The sequence below is a fragment of the Callionymus lyra genome, chromosome 7 (genome assembly GCF_982586985.1).
Source record: "Callionymus lyra chromosome 7, fCalLyr1.hap1.1, whole genome shotgun sequence".
NCBI classification, from domain to species: Eukaryota; Metazoa; Chordata; class Actinopteri; order Syngnathiformes; family Callionymidae; genus Callionymus; species Callionymus lyra.
Window position 1 is genome coordinate 4,257,594 of NC_141824.1, and position 21,832 is coordinate 4,279,425.

At 37.0% G+C, this 21,832-nt stretch overlaps 1 protein-coding gene across 1 annotated transcript; it reads right to left on the reverse strand.

Annotated features, from left to right (window-relative positions):
- Positions 1 to 1,088: 1,088 nt before the first annotated feature.
- On the reverse strand, positions 1,089 to 21,419 carry gucy2f (guanylate cyclase 2F, retinal). The gene is made up of 17 exons (XM_087795244.1): positions 20,693 to 21,419; positions 18,369 to 18,667; positions 16,072 to 16,511; positions 15,915 to 16,011; positions 13,969 to 14,094; positions 13,820 to 13,900; positions 12,482 to 12,658; positions 12,263 to 12,419; positions 11,361 to 11,510; positions 11,152 to 11,300; positions 8,783 to 8,946; positions 8,524 to 8,716; positions 8,286 to 8,460; positions 6,155 to 6,253; positions 5,994 to 6,088; positions 3,656 to 3,741; positions 1,089 to 1,173 (listed from the first exon to the last, which is right to left on the reverse strand). The coding sequence occupies exons 1-17, from the start codon at positions 21,417 to 21,419 to the stop codon at positions 1,089 to 1,091; spliced, it is 3,300 nt and encodes a 1,099-aa protein (XP_087651370.1).
- Between the last annotated feature and the right edge of the window lie 413 nt (positions 21,420 to 21,832).

Here is a 21,832-nt window from a genome sequence, read left to right on the forward strand (position 1 = left end):
TCTGTCCAGAAATAAGTATTTTGTGTCCAGAAATAAGTATTTTGTAGGAACAAATTAGTATTTTGTGGCAAGAAATAAGTATTTTGTGGGAAGAAATTAGTATTTTGTAGTTGGAAAATATGTATTTTGTAGGAAGAGAATAGTATTTTGTGGCGAAAATGTATATTTTGTGGCAAGAAATTAATATTTTCTGGGAAGAAACTAATATTTTCTGGGAAGAAATTAGTACTTGCTGCTGAACTCATTCGATAATAATTAATTATTGCTGGTTTACTTCTTACAATGACTGACAGGAAGATTAAGATAATTTTGTCAATATTTTTTCATGAAATGTAGAGAAAAGAAATTAAACATTTCATCACGACTCTTCTTTCATCAGAATTCTCTCACAAATATGCCCAAAAAGAAAAAACAAAAATGATAATCGAACTCATGGCCTCATTAAATGTTGTAGGATCTGAACATCAAGTTGAAAACGATCAGAAAAATACAAAAGAAAGTGTTTTCCAACACTAGGGGGAGCTCTTCTTCACACCTGACGGGATTTCACGTTGACTTTCTGTTTCAATAACAACAATTAGTGCAACAATTCATAATAATATAATAATTTATATTGATGTTTTCACTTGTTTTAGTTTTGATCAACAATAATATCTTTATTAAAAATGTCACTCATTGATTTCAGAAGCAGTTTTTAAGTCTCAAGCTTATTTGTTTCCATTTATTTCAACAGCTTTACAAGTTTCTATGAGCGAGAACAAACTTGACAAACGTTTCCAAACACCCACGAAAAAAAGAAAAAAAAAGTAGTTTCATCCCATTTCAAAACAAGGGTCGTCCAGACCTTCGTGGTCCACTGATCCTCTGGAACGAGTGACCACGCAGTGGTCAGTGAGGACGAGTGCGAAGACCTTCACGAGGTCATGTGACTCATTTCATTAGCACCGTCGTGTTCTGCTGTGTTCGCTGCAGGAGGATCAGTCGCTCGCCGACAATCCTATTAAACAAGTCTTAAGCCGGCGACGGAGGCTGTTCTCTGTGCGTCCATCACCTTCTGGACGTGTCCTCCACCTGCTCCTCGTCCTCCTTCACATCCTCTGCTTCAGCACCGGCCTGTTGGCTCGACGGAAAAGCATCTTGATCTCGTCGGTCACCATGTCCTGCCAGTGGTCCCTGGAATCAGACGTCCGTGAGAAAGTGTCGAGCAAAGTGTGTGTGGAGGAGATTTGTCTCTTTGTTCATCTCTTTCCCTTCAAATGTTGATACGATAAAAGGAAAATCTATCATTTTTTTTTATCATTTTTAAGTCATTCAATAATTCATAAAGAATAAATATTGATACTATCAATGGAAAATGTATAATTTTTCATTGTTTTTAAGGAAAATGTACAATTTTTCATTGTTTTTAAGAAAAATGTACAATTTTTCATCGTTTTTAAGTCATTCAATAATTCATAAAGAATAAATATTGATACTATCAATGGAAAATGTATAATTTTTCATTGTTTTTAAGGAAAATGTACAATTTTTCATTGTTTTTAAGGAAAATGTACAATTTTTCATCGTTTTTAAGTCATTCAATAATTCATAAAGAATAAATATTGATACTATCAAGGGAAAATGTACAATTTTTCATCGTTTTTAAGTCATTCAATAATTCATAAAGAATAAATATTGATACTATCAATGGAAAATGTATAATTTTTCATTGTTTTTAAGGAAAATGTACAATTTTTCATTGTTTTTAAGGAAAATGTACAATTTTTCATCGTTTTTAAGTCATTCAATAATTCATAAAGAATAAATATTGATACTATCAATGAAAATGTATAATTTTTCCTTGTTTTTAAGGAAAATGTACAATTTTTCATCGTTTTTAAGTCATTCAATAATTCATAAAGAATAAATATTGATACTATCAAGGGAAAATGTATAATTTTTCATAGTTTTTAAGGAAAATGTAAAAATTTTCATTGTTTTTAAGTCATTCAATAATTCATAAAGAATAAATATTGATACTATCAAGGGAAAATGTATAATTTTTCATTGTTTTTAAGGAAAATGTACAATTGTTCATCGTTTTTAAGTCATTCAATAATTCATAAAGAATAAATATTGATACTATCAAGGGAAAATGTATAATTTTTCATCGTTTTTAAGTCATTTGATAAATAATCAAGAATAAATATTGATACGATCAAAGGAAAATGCACAATTTTTAATCGTTTTTAAGTCATTAAAAAAAAAAGAATAAATATTGATACGAACAAAGGAAAATGTACAATTTTTCATATTTTTTAGGTAATTAAATAATTAATAAAGAATAAATATTGATGTGATCAAAGGAAAATCTATAAATTATTCATCGTTTTTAAGTCATTAAATAATTAATAAACAATAAATATTGATACGATCAAGCCATCATTTCTTTTTCATTTTTATCATTTTTAGGTCATTAAATAATTAATAAAAAATACAATAAAAAAAAAGAAATATATATATATATATATATAAAAATATAAAAATAAAAATATAAAATAAAAATGTTTCGATTTTAAAAGTTAGATCAAACAAATGTTGTCGTTTTTTAAATAAGCTTATTAAAAAAAATGCTTTAACAACAAAATAATATTTCAATTAAACTAGTTTCTTATCCCTTGTGTCACCTCAGGGTCAAGGTGACCCCAAAAAGTGTTTGTGGTACAAGTGTTGTGTGTTGAACGACCTCCACTACCGTATATGTGTTTATGGAGGTCATTCACCTTCACCCAGAGACGACACAAGGGATATCAGAAACACATTTGTTTACCGTCCTTCGGGTCACCTTGACCCTGAGATAACACGAGCTATGAGCACCTGAGTTACAGTTGAAACCCTGATGATATGAATGTTGCGACAGCCTGTGGAGGGCGGAGCATGCATGAGGTAGAATTGTAATTTCAAATAAGGACAAAAATGAAGTCATTCATTATTCAAGAGCACATTGTAGTTTTAGAACCTTATGAATTGAAATTGACTCGATGTTGGTATCCAACGGTTAAATAAATAAAACATAAATAAATAAGAAAAAAGTTTCTTCACTGAAAAAACAAAAAATCAAAAGAAAGTGTTTGAACACTTTTTCAAAATGATTTTTCTCTTTGGATTTTTTTTTAGTTTTTTTTCTTATTGTTTTGCTTATTATTTCTTTTATGATGTTTTTTTTGATTGAGTGTCAAAGAAACAAATCCAGCTCCACGTCACCTGAAGGTCTGAAGAAGTGACTTAACGAAAGACAAAGAGCTTCTTTCATCGTGATTAAGATGTGGAAGTGGATAGATGGAGATTAGAGGACGAGAGGATCACGAAAAGCAATCACGATTTATGACTCAACGAAGGCAGGAAGTCGTGCAACACAACACAAGAGTCCACGTCACGACAACGACACACACTTCTACCTCCTTCGTCACGAAGGTCAAGCCTTTTTCTGGGCTTTCTTGGTCTTGTAGGCGGCGATGTCGGCCGCCTTCAGCCCGTGATTGTCTTCCCTGGATTTATACCACAAACTATAAATACAACTATACAAACTTCATTTGCTGTAAAACCTTCTGAGCGACTTCAAAAAAACATATTTCTGCTACATTTGAAAGAGAAAACCTCCAAGTGTGAAACTTACCCTGGTTTAATCTCTGGTGGTTTTGGCAAAGGCTTCATGAAGTTCGTTTTCCCCACGAGCCAGTAAGTCTCTTCGATGCCTTTTCCCTTGAAGAGAAACAACACTTAGCTCACACTACACTGAAACTACGGTTATTACGGATATTAGTATTTTGTACACTATCACAATACCAGAGTCAAGTACTGGACAATACTACACATATATACTTGTTACTACACTATCACAACACCAGAGTCAAGTACTGGACAATACTACACATATATACTTGTTACTACACTATCACAACACCAGAGTCAAGTACTCGACAATACTACACATATATACTTGTTACTACACTATCACAATACCAGAGTCAAGTACTGGACAATACTACACATATATCCTTGTTACTACACTATCCCAACACCAGAGTCAAGTACTGGACAATACTACACATATATCCTTGTTACTACACTATCACAACACCAGAGTCAAGTACTGGAAAATACTACACATATATACTTGTTACTACACTATCACAATACCAGAGTCAAGTACTCGACAATACTACACATATATACTTGTTACTACACTATCACAATACCAGAGTCAAGTACTCGACAATACTACACATATATACTTGTTACTACTCTATCACAACACCAGAGTCAAGTACTGGACAATACTACACATATATACTTGTTACTACACTATCACAACACCAGAGTCAAGTACTGGACAATACTACACATATATACTTGTTACTACACTATCACAACACCAGAGTCAAGTACTCGACAATACTACACATATATACTTGTTACTACACTATCACAACACCAGAGTCAAGTACTCGACAATACTACACATATATGCTTGTTACTACACTATCACAACACCAGAGTCAAGTACTGGACAATACTACACATATATACTTGTTACTACACTATCACAACACCAGAGTCAAGTACTGGACAATACTACACATATATACTTGTTACTACACTATCACAACACCAGAGTCAAGTACTCGACAATACTACACATATAAACTTGTTACTACACTATCACAACACAAGAGTCAAGTACTCAACAAAACTACACATATAAACTTGTTACTACACTATCACAACACCAGAGTCAAGTACTCGACAATACTACACATATAAACTTGTTACTACACTATCACAACACCAGAGTCAAGTACTCGACAATACTACACATATATACTTGTTACTACACTATCACAACACCAGAGTCAAGTACTCGACAATACTACACATATATACTTGTTACTACACTATCACAACACCAGAGTCAAGTACTCGACAATACTACACATATATACTTGTTACTACACTATCACAACACCAGAGTCAAGTACTCGACAATACTACACATATATACTTGTTACTACACTATCACAACACCAGAGTCAAGTACTCGACAATACTACACATATATACTTGTTACTACACTATCACAACACCAGAGTCAAGTACTCGACAATACTACACATATATACTTGTTACTACACTATCACAACACCAGAGTCAAGTACTCGACAATACTACACATATATACTTGTTACTACACTATCACAACACCAGAGTCAAGTACTCGACAATACTACACATATATACTTGTTACTACACTATCACAACACCAGAGTCAAGTACTCGACAATACTACACATATATACTTGTTACTACACTATCACAACACCAGAGTCAAGTACTGGACAATACTACACATATATACTTGTTACTACACTATCACAACACCAGAGTCAAGTACTGGACAATACTACACATATATACTTGTTACTACACTATCACAACACCAGAGTCAAGTACTGGACAATACTACACATATATACTTGTTACTACACTATCACAACACCAGAGTCAAGTACTGGACAATACTACACATATATACTTGTTACTACACTATCACAACACCAGAGTCAAGTACTCGACAATACTACACATATAAACTTGTTACTACACTATCACAACACAAGAGTCAAGTACTCAACAAAACTACACATATAAACTTGTTACTACACTATCACAACACCAGAGTCAAGTACTCAACAATACTACACATACTGTATATACTTGTTACTACACTATCACAACACCAGAGTCAAGTACTGGACAATACTACACATATATACTTGTTACTACACTATCACTATATATCACTATAGATCGTATGGTTGAGTCTGTATCGTGACACGTATCAACACATCCTTGACAATAGAATCCTTTAATAATGGTTTAAGTTTATTATGATATTCAAATCATTCTAATCTTCTCTCCCAACAACATGGAAACACTGTGAACCTTCAATTTACCTTCAGCTCTGTTTTGCCGCGAACATCTATTTTGTAGCCGTCGTTGAGAGAGCGAAGAATCTTGACGGTGCTCATGTTGACGTGGATTCTATAAGCTGACCAGAGGACGCACGTTACTGAAGCACGTTCACCAGAAAACCTGCAGACGCTGAGATCCTCACGCAGGCCAGTGGACTCCATACGTGAGGCAGTGTTGACTGTGTCTCCGAAAAGGCAGTAGCGAGGCATCGTCAGACCCACCACTCCAGCTACACACGGCCCTGATGGACACACAAACATACACAAAGACATGATAGAGACATTAGTGGACACACATTTTAATGTGTGTATTTCTGTTAGTATTCTTCTGTGTATTTTCTAATTAGTATTTCGTGACCCACAAAAATAAGTATTTTGTGGCCAAAAAGAAGTATTTTGTGGTCAGGAAGTAGTATTTTATGGTTAGAAATTAGTATTTTGTGGTCAGGAAGTAGTATTTTGTGGTTAGAAATGAGTATTTTGTGGTCAGGAAGTTGTATTTTATGGTTATAAATGAGTATTTTGTGGTCAGGAAGTAGTATTTTGTGGTTATAAATTGGTATTTTGTGGCCAGGTAGTAGTATTTTGTGGTTAGAAATTAGTGTTTCGTGGTCAGGAAGTTGTATTTTATGGTTAGAAATGAGTATTTTGTGGCCAGGAAGTAGTATTTTGTGGTTATAAATTGATATTTTGTGGCCAGGTAGTAGTATTTTGTGGTTAGAAATGAGTGTTTCGTGGTCAGGAAGTTGTATTTTATGGTTAGAAATGAGTATTTTGTGGCCACGAAGTAGTATTTTGTGGTTATAAATGAGTATTTTGTAGCCAGGAAGTAGTATTTTGTTGTTAGAAGTAAGTGTTTCGTGGCCCTTCTGCTCCACGGGAGGTTTCCGTCCTCCCTGAGCTCGCTTTAGGAAATGAGTATTTTGTGGCCAGGAAGTAGTATTTTGTGGTTATAAATTGGTATTTTGTCTCCAGGTAGTAGTATTTTGTGGTTAGAAATTAGTGTTTCGTGGTCAGGGAGTTGTATTTTATGGTTAGAAATGAGTATTTTGTGGCCAGGAAGTAGTATTTTGTGGTTATAAATTGATATTTTGTGGCCAGGTAGTAGTATTTTGTGGTTAGAAATTAGTGTTTCGTGGTCAGGAAGTTGTATTTTATGGTTAGAAATGAGTATTTTGTGGCCAGGAAGTAGTATTTTGTGGTTATAAATTGATATTTTGTGGCCAGGTAGTAGTATTTTGTGGTTAGAAATTAGTGTTTCGTGGTCAGGAAGTTGTATTTTATGGTTAGAAATGAGTATTTTGTGTCCAGGAAGTAGTATTTTGTGGTTATAAATTGGTATTTTGTGGCCAGGTAGTAGTATTTTGTGGTTAGAAATTAGTGTTTCGTGGTCAGGAAGTTGAATTTTATGGTTAGAAATGAGTATTTTGTGGCCAGGAAGTAGTATTTTGTGGTTATAAATTGATATTTTGTGGCCAGGTAGTAGTATTTTGTGGTTAGAAATGAGTGTTTCGTGGTCAGGAAGTTGTATTTTATGGTTAGAAAGAAGTGTTTTGTGGCCAGGGAGTAGTATTTTGTGGTTATAAATGAGTATTTCGTGGTCAGGAAGTTGTATTTTGTGGTTATAAATGAGTATTTTGTTTCCAAGAAGTAGTATTTTGTGGCCAGGAAGTAGTATTTTATGGTTAGAAATTTGTATTTTGTGGCCAAGAAGTAGTATTTTGTGGACAGGAAGTAGTATTTTGTGGTTCAAAATTTGTATTTTTCTGGCCAAGAAGTAGTATTTCGAGTATATTTTGGCCAGGAATTAGTATTTTGTGGGCAGAATCAAGTATTTTGTGGACAGGAAGTAGTATTCTGTGGCCAGAAATTAGTATGTTGTGGCTAGAACTTAGTAGTTCTTGGCCAGAAATGAGCATTTCTTGGACAGAAATTGGTATTGTACCAATAAATTAGTATTCTTTGGCCAGAAATTAGTGTTTTGTGGGCAGAATCAGGTATTCTGTGGCCAGGAAGTAGTATTTTGTGGCCATAAATGAGTATTTTGTGGCCAGAAATGACTATTTTGTGTATTTTTTAGTGGTTTGTAAATTATGAAATACCAGAGTCAAATACTCGACAATACTTCACACATATCCATGTTACTACAGTATACAGTATATATACAACACATTCTTGGCTATAGAAACCTAAGTTATGGTCTAATTTTATTATGGTATCACCTAATCTTTATTAAGAACACATGTAAATAATAAAGGTCACGTAGATGTTCACCTGAGTGGATACCAATACGTATCCTGACCGGCACGTCCGGCATGTGTCGCATGTGAAACGTTCCCACGGAACTGAGGATGTTCAGGGACATGTTGGCGATCTCGGCGGCGTGTTTGTTGCCGTTCTTCTTGGGCAGACCCGACGCCACCATGTAGGCGTCTCCGATGGTCTCCACCTGCGGTGAGTTCCACGCGTCAACACGACGTCCTTGCGTCTCCCGTAAAAAAAAATGGCCGACCTTGTAGACGTCGTGGTTGCTGAGCACGGCGTCGAACAGAGAGTAGAGGTCGTTGAGGAGGTCGACCACCTCGATGGGGTCGCTGAGCGAGGAGATGGTGGTGAAGCCCACGATGTCGCTGAAGTAGATGGTGACCTGGTCGAAGTACTCGGGCTCCACGGTGGCGCCGGTCTTCAGGGCGTCGGCCACGGAGCTGGAGAGAGAGAGAGTCGAGGGGTGAGTCGATGACATCACACGCCCGATGATGTCATGGACTCACTGAGGCAACATCTCCGACAGAAGCTTCTCCGTCCTCTGCTTCTCGGCCTCCAGCTCCTCCGTCCTCTCGCGGATCAGGTCCTCCAGGTTGGAGCTGTACTGCTCCAGCATCCTCAGCATGGAGTCGATGATGTTGGTCTTCTTGCCCTTGTTGATGATCTTGAACTGTGGAGGAGGTCAAAGGTCACAAACCATCGAGTCACGGCTGCAGGGCCACGTGACCCCAGTCGTTCGAGAGAAAAAGGTTAAAGGGATGAAATTTACTCATTTAATTCGTAGTTTTTATACATTTTGAGTCAGTAGTTTTTTGAGGAAAGTTAGTTCCTCCACTGAAATTAAAACGAAAGTTGATTTTTATTTTCTATTGTAAATTTTTTGGGAAAAGAGAAGCGACATTTTTTAAAGATGTATTCATATTGTTTACTTTATTTTAGCGAAATACATTTTTTCTATATATTTTCTCTTCTTTTATTAACATCCAAGATTTTCTCTACGATTCATTTCTAATCTCGTTCCTTCTTCTCACCTTCAATGAAAACCTGAGCATCTTCTTATGAATCTTCAAATCTGTCGTTCCACCTCGTCTGCATTCTCCTCGTCACTTTTATACATCTGAGCCTTTAACCTATATTTCAAAGTTCTACAATGATTTCTTGATTTTACTTTTTATTTAGTAATTGATTGTTTATAAGTTTAGTTAGTTCCTCCACTGATGTTTAAATGAAACTTCATTTTATTTTGTGTTGATAAGGTTTCTTGAGCGGATCAATTAAACTTTAAAAATAAGAAAAATGTTTTGAAGATTCAAACATATATTCTGATATTATAGTCAAGTCTTCAATAACATCCTTTTCCACTTCAATATCTGCTTCTATGTTCATACTTCATTGTTTTTGGCTTTTCTTACAAACGCCACTAAATTAAGTTTCTTTAACCCTTCTGTTATCTTAGGGTCAAGGTGACCCGAACGCCACGAAAACAAAGGTTGTTGTTCATGGGGAAGAGAAAACTCTACATCTGACTATGATGCTGTCAGGTTAGAGATAAAACTTAAAGCTGAAACTCAAAGATATCAGAGATGGTTAAAAGTCACAAAAGCTTTACTTGTACAAGGAGAGAGGAATACAGAACATACTCATGTATGTCCGATTTCTACCTGAAGAAAGAACTGATCCGGTTCCGCATCTTTATACTGCATCGTCAGTTATTGATAATCCGAGAGAGAACAATAAGGTCCGAACTGGAATGAACTGGTATTAGATGTAGGAACAGGTTGTTTCTTCCTGAAGGTTTATCTGAGTAAACCTAGTATGTATTATCTGGAAACATCCCATATATTCCTTTTTCAGCACAACGAAAAGCAATGACTTAAACACCAGCAATGATTGAATATGTTGACATGTGTGGATAAGTAAACGTGATAACATACTTTAGAAGTAATTTTCCACCACAAGTCAAGTACTTATTGTTCTTCGAATACTTTGAGCTGAGCCTAACTTTTAGGAATATGACTGCACATCACGTAGGTGTAGTGCACCCATTTCATGAAAAAACAAAATGGCAGGTTTGTCAGCAAAGGACTTCTACAGCAACTACCAAATTTCATCTTGAGTTTTGACGGAATTAAATAGTTAGTGTTTGTCCAACAACGTTTCATATGGACATAAATATACATTTGAGTAATTTAGCAGAAGGAAAGTGTCATCATTAATATGAGCAAGTTTTTTTTGTGTGTTTTTGTGTTTTTTTGCTACTATATCCTACGGTATATACGGTATACTTTGTCATCCAGACAAATATCTTGTCCTTATATTTTGTATCATAAACAAATCAGTTAAAATTGAACAACTTGGGAATTAAGAAGGTTTTTGGAATGACTGGAAATGTTATGTTTTTAAAAACAAATATATATATTTTTAATATTCTTATACAATTATATATATAATATTGAATTATATATATATATATAGAACCAAATATTCAATATACAACTTTTTCAATTCAAATATTTAAAATGTTCTTTTTTGACCTACGGTATATACGGTATACTTTGTCATCCAGACAAATATCTTGTCCTTATATTTTGTATCATAAACAAATCAGTTAAAATTGAACTGTTGCTAAACAACTTGGGAATTTTCCTGTTCACCGTGAGGTCCCTGCACTCCTTTTTCTTAATTTGATTTAACTTACTTTGGATAAATAAAACCTTAACCCACCCATTTGTCACTTAACCAGAATAAGGGTAGACTAATAATAATAACAATAAACAATAATACTTGTTTTTCACAGCAAACACAAGTGGTACAAAAATATCCTCATAAGTTCGCTAAAAAGTTCTGCTTCTACACGAAACAGAGCAAAACAAACCCTGTCAAAGATCTCATCGAAGGACGGTCTTCGATCCGGCATCTCGCTCCAGCACTGCTTCATCAGCTGGATACATTCCAGAGGGGCCTGGTCAGGGGCCACAGTGGGACGACACATGGGCGGAGGCTTCTTCACCTTCCTGATGATCTCTTCAAGGAAAGAGCGAGTCAGTGAAAAGTACTTCTTGTCCTGCCGAGCGAACGCTCTACCCTCGGGAGGGAGTCCCAGCGTGCAGTACGGTGGACCTCGAACCACCACCTCCTGGAGGATGATGGCGAAGCTGTAGACGTCTCCCTTGTAAGTTCCTTTGCGGGAGCTCGCCAGGTCCCTCAAGAACTCGGGCGCCGTCCAGAAAAGTTCTGGACGCATCGACGGTGGAAATGATTGAGTAGAACGGACAAGATGATTCAGACGTAGACATGTCAAAGATTCAAGTAAACCCTCTTACTAGTGTTGTTAGTAGTAGTATTAGTAGTAGTATTAGTTCTCATCGTAATATACCTGGAGTCGTCGAATATTATACATATTTCAAATGTTGAAACTGTGATTTAATTTTTAATTTAAATGTTGTTTGTTTTTATTTTAAAGCCCTGGATTTTTTGAGAGAATAATTCAATTAAAATATTTAAATTAAAATGTTTGTTTTTACCTTTTTTAATTATTTAATTTAAAAAAAATTAACAAATTATTGTTTTAAACATTGGATTGAATTTTTTTTTATATACCTTATATTTAATTTGAATAACTGTGAATTCAAAAATAATTTTAAATTAAGAAGGTTTTTGGAATGACTGGAAATGTTATGTTTTTAAAAACAAATATATATATTTTTTAATATTCTTATACAATTATATATATAATATTGAACTATATATATATATATAGAACCAAATATTCAATATACAACTTTTTCAATTCAAATATTTAAAATGTTCTTTTTTGACTTATTGGAATTACAATATCAAACTGAATGTGTAAAAATAAAATCAATTTCATTTAAAATATTTATATATATATTTTCCAAATGATCAATATTTAAAGACTTGAACACAATGATCCAACGATGTCACTGACGTACTTTCATACTAATGTTTGTTTCAGAAGATTCTACCTTCAGGTGGAGGTTGTTCCACTGGAGCCTTCTGAGAGTCCAGCAGTTCATTGAACCCATAGTCTGTGATCTTCAGCACGAAGCGTCCGTCGACCACACAGTTGCGAGACTTGAGTCGACCGTGAGCGAAGTCTCTGTGGTGCAGATACTTCATTCCCTGCGAACAAGAGTCATGGTCGTCACGGTGATGGACCTCCACAGCGTCAGGACCAAGAAAACCTTGATGAGGTCCAGCAGGAGGGAGGACTTGAACATCCAGTCCAGCTTGACGTCCTCGTTCCTGAGGAGGTCCTGCAGGCTCCCCCGAGAGCAGTGCTCCGTCACCACCGCGAAGACCCCGCAGTCGGAGAAGAAGCCGAGGAACGGATTCACGTTCTCGTTCCTCAGGTCCTTCATCTGGAATAAAACACACATGGAGTTAGAGTTTGGATGGATGGATGGATGGATGGATGGATGGATGGATGGTTGGATGGATATATGGATGGATGGATGGATGGATGGATGGATGGATGGATGGATGGATGGATGGATGGATGGATGGATGGATGGATGGATGGATGGATGGATGGAGGGAGGGAGGGAGGGATGAATGGATGGATGGATGGATGGATGGATGGATGGATGGATGGATGGATGGATGGATGGATGGATGGATGGATGGATGGAGGGATGGATGGATGGATGGATGGATGGATGGATGGATGGATGATGGATGGATGGATGGATGGATGGATGGATGGATGGATGGATGGATGGATGGATGGATGGATGGATGGATGGATGGAGGGAGGGAGGGATGGATGGATGGATGATGGATGGATGGATGGATGGATGGATGGATGGATGGATGGATGGATGGATGGATGGATGGATGGATGGATGGATGGATGGATGGATGGATGGATGGATGGATGATGGATGGATGATGGATGGATGGATGGATGGATGGATATATAGCTTTTGTTTTTTTAAATAATATATTTGAAATGTTATACTTTCAAAATTATATTTTGTCAATAAAAACAAATTCAACGTTTAAATAAAGACATTATTGAATAAATTACTAAATATTTTTTTCAATAAAACAAATAGAAATAAATGAATCAAAGTTTCAATAACTGAAATAAAAAAATCAACGAGTCATTATTCTTATGATTTACTTCCTTGATGAGGTTTCATTGAGAAGCAAATACGGTTTCATGATACAGTGATTTTCAGACGTCACTAGGTGGCGCTCTCTTCGATAAGTATGTTTGTTCAGAAGGTATTACCTTTGAAAATGAACACAATCTCTCATTAAACCTCGAGTCATCACTTCTAGACTCAAATACAAAGAGAATCTTGGTAATGAGTTGACAAGGCTTCATGAAACAGCTGATGATGTATCATGATACAGTTGCTTCATTTTGACCACTAGATGTCATTCTCTGCTTTATGATCTTAAGCTCTGATCCAACTCAACAACCCTGACACCTAGTGGCCTTTTAAAGTAAAGACACTGTATCGCGACACACCGTCAGCTGCTTCATGAAGCCTCGTCGACACTGGCGCACGAACCTTGGTGAGATACTTGGTGGTGCTCTGCTTCATCTCCTTGAACTGACCCTCGGTGAACTTTTTCAGCCAAACCCAGTCACCCTAGAACAAAAACCACGTTGAAGTAAGTCCGTCAAACAAGAGGCTACGGTGGCGGTGAATCAAATGACCTCGTAGACGGCGACGTTGGTGGTCTCGTGGGTCGTACTGATGGTGCTGTTCATGGAGCGAGACGGGTCCGCGGATCTGTCCTCGATGGTGCTTTTGGACTCACTCAGATCCTCCAGCGTGATCTTCTGCACGAGTCAGGAAACCATATCAACGCATTCCAAGTTTGTCTCGTACACGAGCGACATCGGACGTTGAAGATGAAATTCTTACTCTGAATTTTTAAAGCATCGAAAATTGGACTTTTATTTTGAAAAACCTTTTCATTTATAGCACTAAATACAATTTTAAAGCGGAATATAAAAAATAAATAAAACATCAGATATTAACATAGAATTTTAAAACACATTTTCTTACACTGCATTAACACTACTTTTCCCCGAGCCATCATTTACAAAGTATATTCCATTTTTTTACACGTTAAAATATTTAATTTAATTTATTCACACGTTGGAAAAAATAATAAAACATTATGGTTATAATCTTATTTATTGCTTTAAATAAAACTTGATTTTTCATTTTGTTCCTGTTTTATTCCACAGTTCAGTTTTGACTTTTTGATATTTTTTTATTTGTTCAGTGATTTAATTGAATTTCTTTTTATTTATTGAATTTTTTTTTTTATTATTATTATTGTAAATTGAGTTTATACTTCTGAGTCTTCTGCATATTTTCTGCATGTTTTACACGACGAACGCTGACTTTCTTCAGGAAAAAGAGAAAGATTTGATTGTTTTTCAATTCTATTCTTTTTGTAAATTGAGTCTTCTGAATATTTTCTACAATATATTTTTTAAATGTGAAAAAAATACTACTGAATTTATTCATGCACTTAAAAATATATTAAAATATCATGGTAAGAAAATAATTGAATGAATTAAATAAAACTTGATTTTATTCCCAGACTTTTGGACATATAGAGATATTGGACTATTTTTGTTTTTGTTCCGTGCATTTATTGGACTTCTTGTAATTTATCAAATATTTTTCATCTTCTTATAAATTGACTCTTATGCATATTTTCTGCATTGATTTATTTACACGCTGAACTTTACTCTGAATTTATTTACGCACATTTAGAGATACTGGACTCTTTTTTTTCTTTCTTTCTTCGTTTGGTTCTTTGTTTTAATTGGACTCTTTGTTATGTATCAAATTTCTTGTAAATTAACTCTTCTGAATATTTTCTGCATTTATTTCTTTACACGCTGAACTTTACTCTGAATTTATTTACGCACATTTAGAGATACTGGACTCTTTTTTTTCTTTCTTTCTTCGTTTGGTTCTTTGTTTTAATTGGACTCTTTGTTATGTATCAAATTTCTTGTAAATTAACTCTTCTGAATATTTTCTGCATTTATTTCTTTACACGCTGAACTTTACTCTGAATTTATTTACGCACATTTAGAGATACTGGACTCTTTTTTTTCTTTCTTTCTTCGTTTGGTTCTTTGTTTTAATTGGACTCTTTGTTATTTATCAAATTTCTTGTAAATTAACTCTTCTGAATATTTTCTGCATTTATTTCTTTACACGCTGAACTTTACTCTGAATTTATTTACGCAATGAAAGAATATAAAAACATTTGTGGTAAGAAATAAAATTAGTGAATTAAATAACAATTGATTCAACCTTTTGTTCCCCAGTTCGGTTTTGGACTTTCACACATTTAGAGATACTGGACTGTTTTTTTCTTTCTTTGTTTAGTTCTTTGTTTTAATTATACTTCTTGTTATTTATTAAATATATATTTTTCATCTTCTTGTTAATGGACTCTTCTGAATATTTATGAATATTTTTTAAATGTTTACATCAGTGACTGAAATTTCAATTGGTTTGAGTCTGAATTCGATGCTGCAGAAATGATTTCTTAGAAGTTCCAGTTCAAAGTCCAACGGCTCACATTTACTTCTGAACTCTCGTTGTGAGTAAAAACCTTCATCTTCACCTTCTTGCTGAGTTGAGGGTTGATGAAGGTCAGATCCTCCAGAGTCAACAGAATCCGGTTCGGACCTTTGACCAGCTGGGTCTGTTGGATCCTCCTCCTGCCGGGTCGAAAAGGTTTGACTCGATCCAGAAGATAAATAACAAATGTCCATCAGTACCTGACGTAAAAGCCCACGGCGACGGCGCCGACAGCCAAGGCCAGGACGACGGAGATGACCACGATGATGTACGTGACCTCCACGCCTCCCGTGCACACGGCGCCGGTGTCGAACCAGCAGCTGGAGTCGGCCGGTGGAGCAGATCCGCCGGGATAATGGACCGACCTCCCGGTGTCGCGGACCCGGCCCGAGGAAAGATCCACCACCTGGGTCGGACGCAGCTCGCCGCCCAGGTGGTCCGTGTCCAGGACGATGTAATTCGTGGTCACTTCTCCGCCGGCGTCGACCAGGACCTTCTGGTTGAAGCCGTGGAAGGAGACCTCTTTGGTGTAGTAGGCCAGGTTGGAGCCCGAGAGCTTCATCCCTGCTCTCCTGGCGTTGTGGATGGACCGGGCCAGAAGATAGATGCTGTTGTAGATGGTTCCGAACAGAGGGTTCACCTGCAACATCACACACGCTTAGAAAATACTTTTGATCGTGAAGATGTAAAGTTTGACCAGTTTTCAACATTCACTAAACATCACGGTGAGAAACTCATTTAATCAAATGAATAAAACGTGTTTTTTGTTTCCTGTTTTATTTCTCTGTTCGGAGCAAGCTTTGGTTTTTGGACAGTTTATTTAGTTGATTTGTGTTTATTTGTGACATTGTCTTTTTATAGTATTGATTTAAAATTATTATAATTAAAACAGAGATAAAATAATTAAATAATACAGTCAGATATAAGTTGATAAGATGATATTTGCTTGTTTTGTAGTATTTCAATTTTTTTTTTAAATGATTTTTAGTTTTGAGTTGTGTTTTAACCCTTGTCTAATCTCAAGGTCAAAGTGTTGAATTTGTTTTTGGGGCTTTTGGGTCACATTGACCCTGAGATTACATGAGGGTAAAAATAATATGTGTTTGTTTGTTCATTTTTGTGTTGCAATCACACTTCCGGCCGCTAGATGGCAGCAGTCATTACGTCCTCCGAAATTTAGGAACGTTAAAATACCACAAGATTTTTCCACCAATTATCTCATCCCGACCTGGAAGTACAAGAAGTTTGTAGAGTTCCTGTCGCCGTCACCAGCTTCACCCAAATATAGTCAACAAATAAATCCTCATGAATCTTATAATTATAATTATAATTTACTTATAAAATAAAATATTCAATATTAAGTAAACAATTAACATGCAAATAGTCACTGGGTTTGTTTGTATTGGTGTTGAAATTAAGACTTCTGGCCACTAGATGGCAGCAGTCGAATGATTTAACAAATAAATCCCGGCGATGACTGAGGACGAGAGGATACAGTCGACTCCAGCAGCTTTTAAAGCTGATGTTTGGACCTTTTTTGGTTTGAAAACAAATGAAAGCAGTTACAACTGAGGACGAGAGGATACAGTGAGTCCAGCAGCTTTTAAAGCTGATGTTTGGACATATTTTGGTTTGAAAACAAATGAAAGCAGCTACGACTAAGTACGAGAGGATACAGTGACTCCAGCAGCTTTTAAAGCTGATGTTTGGACATATTTTGGTTTGAAAACAAATGAAAGCAGTTACAACTGAGGACGAGAGGATACAGTGAGTCCAGCAGCTTTTAAAGCTGATGTTTGGACATAGTCTGGTTTGAAAACAAATGAAAGCAGTTACGACTGAGGACGAGAGGATACAGTGAGTCCAGCAGCTTTTAAAGATGATGTTTGGACATATTCTGGTTTGAAAACAAATGAAAGCAGTTACGACTGAGGACGAGAGGATACAGTGAGTCCAGCAGTTTTTAATGCTGATGTTTGGACATATTTTGGTTTGAAAACAAATGAAAGCAGTTATGACTGAGGACGAGAGGATACAGTGAGTCCAGCAGCTTTAAAGCTGATGTTTGGACATATTTTGGTTTGAAAACAAATGAAAGCAGTTATGACTGAGGACGAGAGGATACAGTGAGTCCAGCAGTTTTTAAAGCTGATGTTTGGACATATTCTGGTTTGAAAACAAATGAAAGCAGTTTACTCACTAACTTAATGTATTTTAAAATGTTTTTGACTGTTCTTCGACTATTTATTTTCGTTCTATCGTCTGTCAAGATATATTTGGCGAATAAAGTTTTGTCTGATTAAATATAAATCTTGTAATTGTTGCCTCGAGGAGCTCAAGCTATTGTCAGGTGTTTCTTTCTTATCAAGAAATGTAAGAACTGGACGGAAAAGGTCCGATTTTGACATTTTTCTGAGTCATTTTCGATCAGTTTTATCACAACTCGTTAATGTTAATGCCACTCGAAGCTCACCTTCCAGGTGAAAGAGTTGTTTACCTGCTCAGGTGCGAGGGCCACGTTGACCTCCTGCGTCTCCTTGACTCCGGAGTAAACCTCGGAGAAGGACAGGTTTCCGGAGCCAACGGTGACGGTGAGCACAGCGTCGTACGCTTCCCTCAGCCTGCTGTGGTTCTGCAGCAAGAAGTGAGGACGAGTGTAGGGGACGCTGTAGTGCAGGGTGTCATAGGGCATGAAAACATACTTCCCGGAGGTCAGACCCATTCTCTGGGCCTTGAGCAGGAACGAGGCCTGTTGCTCGCCTCCGATCAGGACGGAGTGCATGCACATGATGACCACTAGGACAGAACCGAGAGTCACGAGTCAGAAGACAGTTGTGAACGTCGTTGAAGATCAAGGTCTTCCTTAAGTCTTTCTTTTCTAAAACAGTAACTGTAAATCCAGACTTTGGTAAGACGTGGTCTTGTGATCAGAATCAAGTGATAATATATATATTTCTAATACATTTTATACCAGGTTATTTATTAATCTTCAAACTCTCAACATAACCAGATATCTTCGTTATTTCCCCCTTTTTTTTTTTTCTTGTCCCTCATTCATTCATTCATTTTCTATCGTTCTATCCCTTATGGGGGTCGCGGAGAGACTTGATTCTATCCCAGTTTCATAGGGCAAGAGGCAGGGGACACCCTGGACAGGAAGCCAGTCTGTCACAGGACACACAAAGACAGACAACCATTCACACACACACTCATAGCTATGGACGATTTCCCCAAAGTTCTCAATCAACCTCTGTATGTTTTTTGGACTGCGGTTTAAATGGTTTTGCATTTGTTTTCGGGCCTTTGGGTCACATTGACCCTGAGATTACATGAGGGTTAAATTATGTTTCTTTGTTTGTTCATTTTTGTGTTGCAATTACACTTCCGGCCGCGAGCAGTCATTACGTCCTCCGACTTTAGGAACGTTGAAATACCACAAGATCTCAGCGATGACTGAGGACGAGAGGATACAGTGACTCTAGCAGATTTTAAAGCTGTTGTTTGGAGATATTGTGGTTTGAAAACAAATGAAAGTAATTACGACTTCCTCAAGAGTCATGTGGTCTGTAAATACTACACCAGAGTCAAGTACTGGACAATACTACACATATATACTTGTTACTACACTATCACAACACCAGAGTCAAGTACTGGACAATACTACACATATATACTTGTTACTACACTATCACAACACCAGAGTCAAGTACTGGACAATACTACACATATATACTTGTTACTACACTATCACAACACCAGAGTCAAGTACTGGACAATACTACACATATATACTTGTTACTACACTATCACAACACCAGAGTCAAGTACTGGACAATACTACACATATATACTTGTTACTACACTATCACAACACCAGAGTCAAGTACTGGACAATACTACACATATGTACTTGTTACTACACTATCACAACACCAGAGTTAAGTACTGGACAATACCACACGTATATCCTTGTTACTACACTATCACAACAACAGAGTCAAGTACTGGACAATACTACACATATATACTTGTTACTACGCTATCACAACACCAGAGTCAAGTACTAGACAATACTACACATATATCTTTGTTACTACACTATCAAAACACCAGAGTCAAGTACTAGACAATACGACACATATATCTTTGTTACTACACTATCAAAACACCAGAGTCAAGTACTGGACAATACTACACATATATCTTTGTTACTACACTATCACAACACCAGAGTCAAGTACTGGACAATACTACACATATATCTTTGTTACTACACTATCAAAACACCAGAGTCAAGTACTGGACAATACTACACATATATCTTTGTTACTACACTATCACAACACCAGAGTCAAGTACTGGACAATACTACACATATATACTTGTTACTACAGTAATAAATCTTATCTTTGACTTGATACGTATTGTATCACCAGACAATACACACTCCTAATTCATAGTGAGAAATAACAAGTAACAATACTAAGATTAGTTAATATAACACCCAAAGAAGAGGAACATAGAAGAACTTTCAACCGACCACACATTTACATGAAACTTAATTTAATTTTCATTCCAATAATTTAAATTCAAATCTGTAAAGTCATTCAAAAAATCTCAAAAGTTTAAGCTTCTCTGGAGCAGAAGTATTACTTGGAAGCTCGGTAAATATTTAACTGTTAAGGACTGAACACAAGATGAAATAAATGCTTCTGCTAAAATTTTCGTTTAACGAATGATCTTTGAATGTCTTTATAAAACGAGTCTATTGTGGATTATATGTGTAGAACATGTTGATATATACAAGTCACATCAACTCACCCCTGACCTCCCCCGCTGTCTCGATGGCCATCAGCGTGTTCTCCAGCTCGGTCTCATTGACCCCGATGGGTCGGACCAGGGCCACGGGGAGACCCCTCTTCCTGAGGGCGGCCCCCAGCCTCACCCCCGTCTCCATCCAGATGTCGTCGTTGGACGAGACCACGGCCACGTTGGCCCAGCTGAAGTACTTCAGCACGATGAACAGCACCTCGGAGGGGAACGGGATCGTCCTGGAGAACGTGGGGTACCCGGTGATCCGGTCCAGCTCGAAGTTGACGCAGCCGTACGAGAAGATGGCCTTCTCCCAGTTCTTGGCCAGCAGGGACGCGGCGGTGCAGTACCCCGGGTTGGTCGGGCCCAGGAACGCGTCCGCCATGTTCTCGTAGTGAATGAAGGACGTCAGGGCTTTGGACGTCTCGCACGGCTCCTGCAGGATTATGAAGTCCATCTTCAGGCCCAGATCCAGACTCAGGTCTTGGTTGATCCTGCTCACGGCCAGCCTGGCCGCCGCCACGGGTAAGGCCCTGTAGTAGACCGGGTCACAGTTCCAGGGGCCCAGAACTCCCACTTTGAAGATCAGGCAGCGCACGCAGCAGGGGAAGGTGAGGACTCCCAGCAGGAGCCACAGGATGAACTGGTTTATGGGCAACGTGGTCCTGGTTCTGATGACACAGAGATGGCTGGACTCCCATAGAGCCCCTTTAAAGTTGAGAGGAATATGTTGCATCTTCTCTCAAGTTGATCCAGTTTTTCCACCAATTATCTCATCCCGACCTGGAAGTAAAACAAGTTTTAAGGTTCCTGTCGCCGTCACCAGCTTCACCCAAATATAGTCAACAAATAAATCCTCTTTAATCTTATAATTATAATTTAATTCACTTATAAAAATAAAATATTCAATATTTAGTAAACAATTAACATGCAAATAGTCACTGGGTTGGTTTGTATTGGTGTTGAAATGAAGAATTCTGGCCACTAGATGGCAGCAGTCAAATGACGTAACAAATAAATCCCGGCGATGACTGAGGACGAGAGGATACAGTGAGCCCAGCAGCTTTTAAAGCTGATGTTTGGACATATTTTGGTTTGAAAACAATTGAAAGAAGTTACGACTTTGTCAAGAGTCATGTGGTCTGTAAA